This window comes from Puntigrus tetrazona, chromosome 1 (genome assembly GCF_018831695.1).
Source record: "Puntigrus tetrazona isolate hp1 chromosome 1, ASM1883169v1, whole genome shotgun sequence".
NCBI lineage: Eukaryota > Metazoa > Chordata > Actinopteri > Cypriniformes > Cyprinidae > Puntigrus > Puntigrus tetrazona.
Window position 1 is genome coordinate 21,399,699 of NC_056699.1, and position 9,560 is coordinate 21,409,258.

General features: G+C 38.5%; 1 protein-coding gene across 1 annotated transcript in view; it reads left to right on the forward strand.

Moving 5' to 3' along the window:
- The window catches only part of LOC122349977 (catenin alpha-2), a 22,613-nt gene that overhangs the window by 11,816 nt on the left and 1,237 nt on the right, over positions 1-9,560 (forward strand). Inside the window, exons 7-10 of the mRNA XM_043246146.1 lie at positions 1,492-1,605; positions 4,495-4,676; positions 4,960-5,065; positions 8,994-9,128. Coding sequence (XP_043102081.1) covers positions 1,492-1,605; positions 4,495-4,676; positions 4,960-5,065; positions 8,994-9,128 — 537 coding nt within the window. The remainder of the gene's footprint in view (positions 1-1,491; positions 1,606-4,494; positions 4,677-4,959; positions 5,066-8,993; positions 9,129-9,560) is intronic.

Genomic DNA, 9,560 nt, shown 5'->3' on the forward strand with positions numbered 1-9,560 from the left:
ATATTAAAAACAAAAAAAACTTTAATTCTTTAATTATAGTAAAAAAATTTTATAAATTTGACACCCCTGAAACTAATAATTTTGTAACATTGGTGGTTTCCTTGAAAACTTGCATGGAAAAATCAAGCGGATGCACTAAATTATGAATTAATGCAAAATGGTATTATTTAGATGGGATACAATAAGAATATGTTAGAGAGCTCTTTTATGCCTTTACCTACAAAAATACATTTTCTAAGATGCATACTGCCTCCGTGAGAACATCAAGCAATTCGGGCAATATCGAATAGTGTGTTATCAGTAAATAACATCAAGCTAAGTTTGGAGATGGTTTGGAACAGAGTGATAATTGTAAATAGAGATCCTGCTTAGTTTTACTTATTATATTGATTCTCTGAACCACCCCAAAAATAATCCCAAAGATAGATCATACAGAGTGGGTATGCTTTCAGCTGTCTAGAAAAGGTGGTTGTTTGAAAAAAATAGCACAGCTCCAAGAGTAGAAGTAAAATGAAAATACCACAGTTATTTTTCAAGGATTGTATCCTTTTAATCAAACCAAGATGGGTTTGTGCACAAATGTATTCTCCTACTTCTATGTCAGAGTGAAATCTCTATCCATTGGGACCTTCATTATAAGACGTAACAAAGAAGACTGCCAGTTTGCGACAACTTACTTAGCTGATTGAATCAATAGTATATCTCAATCAATAGTTAGTGCCACTCCTGCTCAAAGTGGCTGAAACAGTGGCGGCTGTCAAGATACAGTCTTTTCTTTGTCTTCAATTTGCTCATTAGTCAGTTAGTGGGACTGATGTTGAAACTACTGGTAGGCAGAATACAAGAAAACAGATCACATCTAAACTCCGAAAAACCTAGAGGCCTTTCCCCCTTCAAATATTGTTTGATCCCACTTTAAGAGGGAACTTCTTTTTATATTACTCTCAAGAAAGCCAAAAGGGAATTGAAGAACAATGATGCAAGTCAGTTGTAACTCAAACTGTGGAACAAATGAATTATTTATTGAGATTTGACTGGTTTAATGGTTGACACCTCTTTATGTTCGATCAGAGGTCCTTCATCCCTCATTGTGTGGTAGTGCACAGCTGTGTAGTGACGTCTGTCGAATATTGTGTCCTAAATTGTCAACAAACTGGAGCACTAGGACAAAAAAACATCTCCACTCTAGTAGAGTACATTTAAAATATAGATGTATAGTTTAAACGAGGCAAAAAAGTTGTTGAGACCAGAAACCCACTAGTTAATGTCTCTTCAGACCAGTTTTGAAACTGAAAGTTAAAGTAAAAAATTAAATTTAGGAGAATTGGGAGATTTATCCCATTCAAAAATAAATCCTTCACTGTATTTGCTCTGTCATCACAAATCCTGTACGTATAAAATGCGTTTTTTTGGTTTTTTTTTTTATTTAAAAAGGAAAAACCATAATGGTATGATGGTTTGACAAGAATGGTGTTTTTTTTTTTTGGTCAGACTCCAGAAGAGTTGGAAGATGACTCTGACTTTGAGCAGGAAGACTATGACGCTCGTAGCCGCACCAGTGTCCAGACAGAAGATGACCAATTGATTGCTGGGCAGAGTGCAAGGGTGAGTGACTCCTACATGACACATGAACAACATCTCCTGTTCCTGCTGTCTTTTCCAGCAGGTTTACTCTTACAATACAAAACACTTATCACTTCACTGAGCGTGTCTGCTATTAAATTACACCCAGTCTTAGAATAACAAGAGTACCAGTCACTCAAGTGCATGCACACAACAATGCATCTCTCGCTTTTCGACAACGAAACATTATTTAGCCTCTGCTACAAATGGTGGTGTAAATGTTTTTGTTGATTTTCTTCCTTCAATACGCAACACTGCAGTTACAAGCTATAAAATATACTTCCTGTGATGATCACACTTTANTTTTTTTTTTTGTAGCTGTTAAATAAAAACTTTCTGTACTGTTACTATAACTGTGAAAATAAGGCTTTGTTGGAAATGATTGAAATTACCATGCAGGGGCAATTTCAGGTGTCTTACACACTCAGAAAAAAAATTAAATAAAATTATGGACCATTAAATACAAAGCTTGGTGGACAATCTGGTATAAATAAATAGGGATTCTTCAAGTCTACATTGCACATCAAATTAATCACAAGTTGCCTGTAGAATGCTAAGTCACTTCTAAGATTCCATTTAATGTAGGTTTTGAAACAATTCCTAGATGTTAAGCTTCAATATTTATCAAAGCAGGGGAGCGTGCTCCCATTTCTAGCAGAAAAATCTTCATACAATAATTATTTTGGTCCTAGTTTAATAAACTCTTTGCAGAGACTATAGTAGTTAAAAGATGATTGCAAATGAGACTTCTGGCAGTGTCACCCCTTTAGTGTGCCTGTGTCAGCCGGCGTTTGACGGCAAAGCTCACTGGGGTTCGAAGCTTAATCCACATTAGTGTATGTGTGAATAGTGCACAGTGGGCCGCTTATGAGACATTACAAGGATATCAGTATGTAGCCTTGGAGCACCGCTGACTTTCACACACAAATACACACCATAACCCTGTTTGATACCAATTACTCTTGAGAAGAAATTATCTTCCATGAATGAGAGGAAATGATCATTTGTATATAAAAAAAAAAAAGACCGGGCTAAAAGAAATGCTGCTGTGAAGAAGAAAAACAGGGTCATTTCTTTAGAAGAGCAACAAATTGACAAAAAAATGACCGTGGAAAAACATTTTGCTCAGTAGTAAACTCGGTTCAGTGGAGTTCAAGTGGCGTCTTATGTGTGGATGCTGAATGTAACATTGAGTGAATGTGTTTTTGCAAATCAAATATGCGTGTCACTACTGTTGTATTGATATAGTCTGTGACTTTAAGTTTTATGGATTTCGAGTTCTCATAAGAGAGAAATAAGAGCATCCATTTGTTCACTGACTCACACTTTCAGACAGCACTGCTCTATCTCTTAGCTCCATGATAGGATAACAGTGCTGATAGGTCAGCCATAAAATTGAACTCTGGTATCTAGGCCACTTTATTTCAAATGAGAAAAATTAAAAAGCTTTTCTGAGGGATTTCTAATCCAGAAGCGCGCACACGTACACACGCAAACGTTCAGCACACAATACGAGTGTGTTGAATGAATCGGCACCGGTGCGTATGGGGAAGGATTTGTTGGAGCATTAAGCTGCCTGCACCCTCTCTTGTTATCGGTTAGGAGCCAGAGAGATTTGGGATAAGTGAATTCTGAGCAAAGCAAGAGGAAATGGGCTCTCTCCCTTCTATTTACCTTCTTTCCATACATCACATCCATTTTTAGGACCGGAGGAGTTGGGATTAAACATGTAGCAGCTCATTAATGCTGATTGGCTGCTTCAAAGGCATGTAAAGAGCTGATTGGCTCTTGGGATGGGTATGTTTCTGATTAGATGCACAGGTGGTAGAACAGTGCGTTAATCACTTCTAAGCAAAAAAGAGACAAGATTTTAAAAATGAACTTTAAATCAGCTTTAATCATAAACAAGAAAGCTTTCATTTACAATATAATCCCTTGAACTATTTTTTGAGATGCCATCACAGTTATGTAGGTATATCAAAGACAGTGAAGGATACATTTAAGCAAAAAATGCTTATCCTTAAATTTTTTCGGACACAACCACCATTGCATCAGCCCTCCATTTGAAATGCCCAGGAGAGCATGCTATCTGAAAAAGAAATCATTTTCATCTTTTAATCACATTTTCTCCGAGGACTTCTTTTCTTTTTAGTGTGTAATTGCTTGTTAAATAAACAAGCAAAAAGCTACAAATCTTAAATGAGCAGCTGGCTCTTAATTAGCTCTTATGTTATGACATCCTTTGGCTATGATGGCGTATCTACACTAAATTCAGACAAAACTGCGGAAAAGCTCATCTCTGACTTGTCAAACTACAAATTCTGACTTGTGTGGTGCTAACTTTTGCATAAGCCATCTTTCTCAGTAATCACGCACTTAATGGCATCCAGAATCCCCTGCTTTGGTCCGGTTCGTCTGTCCACTCAGACAGAATGTTGAACAAATGCATAATTCATTGACTGGTGTAAGAAGTGAGGTAATTATACATTTATCTCACAAATAATACTGCGCCTTAACGGTGCCTGTGACCTTGCAAAGAGATTAATGCCCTTTCGGACTAGCTCAGAATCGCTACGGAGTGAGAATTTATTCCTTGACAAGGAGAGGGGGAAAGAAAAGAGGATGGATTTTCTCTTTATGAGCATAAGATGTCATGGGGTTTCAGAAGGTCTTATGATTAAGTGTTAAGTTTCAAAACCTTATACAAAGGCATTTCAGTGGGGTTAAACAAAGTCAACATAAATGGAGGGTACTTTCTTTTTAAACTTTTAACCAGAAACAAGGGCATGTGTTGCAGAAGAAAAAAAAACTATTGTGAGGTGTCTAATTGATTTTTATCTTGTGTCAAACACTTCCCCCTCCCCCCAATAGGCTATAATGGCTCAGCTGCCTCAGGAAGAGAAGGCCAAGATTGCTGAACAGGTGGAGAGTTTCAGACAGGAAAAGAGCAAGCTGGACGCAGAGGTAGCCAAGTGGGATGACAACGGAAACGACATCATTGTGCTGGCCAAGCAGATGTGTATGATCATGATGGAGATGACTGACTTTACCAGGTATATCCATCCACGTGTCAACAATAAGAACGCTGGTAACATGATAACATGAATCTTGAGGACTCTAGTATCAACCTGAAGTGACACTAATATGCAACTTTAAGAGGTACCAATTGAAAGTGTTATGCCCCATTTTTTTGAGAATGTAGCTGCGTTATTTTTTTGTGATTGGGGATTTACCAGCATATGTTAGGGGATTGCTTGCATTCTGTGCAGTCTGCGTTCTGCCCGTTTTGAGGAATCAGCTAATAGAGTAACAATCTGTTTTTTTGTGTTACTGCAGAGGCAAAGGCCCTCTGAAGAATTCCTCTGATGTGATCAATGCCGCAAAGAAAATCGCAGAGGCCGGATCCAGAATGGACAAACTGGCCCGTGCTGTGGCTGACCAGGTCAGAATACCCTTTTTTCCCCCATTTGTCTCCCTTTATCCATCTCTTTGAGGATATGAGATCAAAGCCCTGGGCTGTGTTTAATATAATGAGCTCCTATGAGGTGTAGAATTTATTATTAGATGAGCATCATCTTCAGAACCTGCTGACTGACACTTTTTAACAGTTAATCAACTGTTATCCTTGTAAAGAAAAGAAAAGCTGGAAGTATGTGTCATGAATGCTGGTACGTTTTGACAACAGCTACTATACCGTGCACCATCTTCGTTCATTCAGTATGTAGTGCACTTTCATGTTTTAATAAATATTAAACACTTTTTTCCAAGTTATAGTTTTATTTGCTCATATCCATATAGGGGTAGATTTTGATAGGCTTTGTTTTGAATTTGGCAAATGGTAAACATGAGGAAAAACTTTGAAAGGAGCAAACCTGTCTACCACCCTGCCCGTTTGGGAAGAAGATAAACTTGGTATCGTGGGCTGAAGGTGTTGCAGAGTTGTTTGTGGTCTTAGTCAAAGGCAAATTGTTGAGCTCTGACTGGTAAAGCAGATATGAAGTCAGCTTTGTAGCTGTTCAGCTGACAGACCATTGTGAGGGACTACCAAGAGATCACAGGTAACCAGCAGTGCAACTGTTTTGTGTGCAGACACATTTAGACTTCTACTGTATCTTTGGTATGCAATAGGGATGTCGTGAGAGCACATGACAGGAAACAAGATGAGATTGGAGACAAAAAAAGAAACGTGGACTAGCAGGCTGCATGTTGTTGCTGCTTGGTTTAGTCACACAGGTAGAGTTATGGCTCAATAAATCACCTGACTTCACCTCCTTAATTAACTTCTGCTCCCATAAAGAATTACATGGATGACACATTTTTATAGGCAAAAAGCCAGAAACGTGTTAGCATTGTAATAATTCTGGTTAACATAAACGCAAGAAATCTGTGTCTTTTTATCTTTTATTTTAATTCTACAACAGAAAATATGTTAGAAATGTACATTTTTTTATTTTTATNTTTTTTTTTACTTTGAAAAAGCCAGCTGCTAACAAATGGCTAAATAGAAGTACAGAGATTGGAAAAATGCTGTTGGGGACCAGGGTACGACATCACTGTAGCACTCTGTAGGACAGCTCTAAATTAATAAGCCGCTCTTACCTTACAAAAACCTACCTTTTTTCCCTAAAGGCAAGGACGCATAAGATAAAAATTGCTGCGTTTGCACAAACTCTAGCAGACAGCAAGCTAAAAACTCGCGTTCTGTGCCTGCATGAGATGAGTTAGCTGTCTGTATCAGCAGCAATCAATCGTAAATATTTATCATTCAAACAGAAACCAAAACGAAGACATACGAGATAAACACAGATAAATGAAACATAAACAAAGCAGCGCTTGCTTGCCATTTTGAATATCAGCGTTGACAACTTTCTTCATTGTAAGCGGCTCACGTTTTCATAATAATATTCACATATTGGAATGCTTGGGTAAGATCATGTAACATTAGAACGGTCTTCTGTTTGTGCCACATTCATTTACTTAATCGTTTTCATCAATTTCGCTGTAATTCTCTGCCACTGACTCATTCGCGAAACAGTTCTCACTTTGCTCGACGACCCCGATTCAACATGCTGAATCAGGCCGGCATGAACCCGACGAGAGCTGACGAGTGGAACACACCGAACCAACTAGTCCCACCTTCACTCGCCATCGGCCCAACTAGACTCGGTCGACTTGCTGTGTCCCGGCTTTAGTATCGCTTAAATTTTTTTTATGCTACACAACAGCAGTGGCCCTTTTGTTGTCATCAACACTAGGAGACTGATCAAAAAGACAGAAGAAGCCTGAAACCTGCTGTGTCACCACTGGCCAGACCTCATGTTGTTTTTTGTTGTTTTCTTGCCGTATTTCTTTTCCCTTAGATAAAGGGAAAAGTGTGAAGGGAACCTGATCGCACTGCTGATCAGAATGTAATCTGAGTGTACGAGTACATCGGAGACGGCCAGACAGTTCCTGCTTTCCAAAACAGAACAACCCCTCCCTTCCCTTCAGCCCATTGTGTTCCGCCCATAGCAGCAATCCATCCTCCCTACTGCCACATGTTATGCTTGGCTTGCTGGGTAGTCTAAACAGAAGGCTTGACTTGTCCCTTATCAAACCTTTTCCCGCTAACACAGTATTTACATCTAATGGCCATCTGGGGTTCTCAGGACTCATCAAGGGACTGTATCGTTTCAGAAAGAGTCTCTGAGTAGGCGTCTAAAACAGGACAGTGTGCTCAATAATCATGCTGCTCCTCAGTGCTGGAAAAGACAAAACAATTTCGAAACAAAAGCATGGCATCATAGGTTATGCTTCATTTACTGTATTTACAGATTCGTCTGTTTCGGTGCACAGTAATTTAAATGTAAAATGGTGGAATATTGTACAGCTGTGGCTGTCAAAAACAATGCTAATTGCAACTAATCATATAAAAGTTAAAACAGACTTTAAAAGGAGAAACGTAATGCATCAAATACGTACATACAAGTGCGTGTATTTCAGTGAAAATGACTAACGCGGATGCAACTGGAAAGAAAATGTGACCACGACTACAGTTCAGCTGATATTAATATTTAAAATAATATTTGAAAGATCTTTTATTTTAGAGCATTTTTTTTTTTAAATCCTCAGTGGTGTGTGTGGCCGTGACAGCAGTCAGGCTTCCTCAGAAACACACTCTTACGACTTCTGTAGCTGCTGCACTTGACATGGCAGACCTAAAGCTGCTGGGCCCGGGAGGCTAGACAAGAGGGTTCTATATTTCTCCATTTCCCCCTTGCCATCCTCCAGCACAGCGAGAGGTTGCCTCCTGAAGAGAGACACTCGATCGCTAAACGCTAAGGACGTTACAGCTGCTCAGCCGTGTCAAAGATAAAGCAGCTTCAACAGTTATTAAATGTGTCTCATCAGTCTTTTTCACTCAAAGTTCATGTGACGCTAAGGGAGAAAAAATTGTAGCCAACTATTTAACAACTTCTGACAGGACTTATTACTTTATGCAAAGTCACTGAGTTAACCGCTGTGTTAGAAGGGTGTCAGAGCCGTAATCTTGCCTTGGCATGCAAGGTGCTGTATGTGCAAAATTAGTATTTTTCCAAAAAGTCTTAACCTTAAATGGAAAGTGAATGGGAGTCGGAAATAGCATAGGGATCGTCCTTACGTGTAAATGCACTACATGGAATGAAAATAGCCAAGCATTTTCTTATTAGCAAAAGTTTGGCAAATCTATATTCCACATATATTTGGATAATGGGCATAGGCCAACAAATTCAGGATTTATCAAAACAGTACAAGGCAGTTAAATGATATAAAGGCAAGTAGATTTGTTCTGATCTCAATACAAATACTGTACACATTACCAATTCTAAAGTCCTGGCTTATGAATATTAAGTAGTTTGTGACTGCAGGAAGGTTACACAGTAACATAATCATGGCCCAGTTAATATTCATGAGATAAGCAATCGCTGTGTCATTTAAAAAAAACAAAAAAACAATAGTCCATGCATCTCTCCCCACCGGCTTCAAAACATTTCAAGGAAATTAAATAAGTTTAATTTACTGTAATATGGGCTGGTGTCCATTGTTAAACGTTTCCTCGAACCCTCAGGGATGAGAAGCACTTTCCATTTCATTTTACTTGTTTACTGTAGTGCTTTATTTTTGTGTGAACAGTTTTCCTATTAACAAAATAAACAATAGTGATGATAGCAGGAGATTTACGAATGAGTCTACTTAGCCAGTATGTGATGAAAACGAACCCCTGACTCATCTTCAAGATGGAGCTAATTTCATCTTCAGTCATCATCTCTTCACCCTCCTCACCTCATATTTGCTCTACACAGTGACTATGTAAAGGTCAAGTCTCTGCTATGTGTTCCCATCTCTTTTAGTGCCCGGACTCCGCCTGTAAGCAGGACTTATTGGCATACCTCCAGAGAATCGCCCTCTACTGCCACCAGCTCAACATCTGCAGCAAGGTCAAGGCTGAGGTTCAGAACCTGGGAGGAGAACTCATTGTCTCAGGGGTAAGGCGTACATATTTAAATCATGTTTGTTTTGATTTAGACTAAACCAATGATGTTGGCTTTCCTAAAAGGTTGTGTAAATGCTTTAAAAGAACAGTTAGATTACTGTATTTCAATGATTTTACGTTCACAATTATGGGTAAATGGTAACACAAGCTCCAAAGTACTGAGAGGTAGATAAATGTAGACAGACAGATAAATAGATAGATATTAAATTAACACATGCTTTGAAGCTGCGTGTTCATTGCGTTGCAGGAAAATAAGGTATATATTTCGATTTGGTATTATTATTTATTTTTACATATATCATATTTCACCAGCCTCCAATTAAATCTTGATGGCTTTAGTTTGACTGAAATCGCTCTACTTGAGAATGAGAATAATTTAGACTTTTGTGTAAAACGTGATGATTAAATTAATTAAAGTCACAGT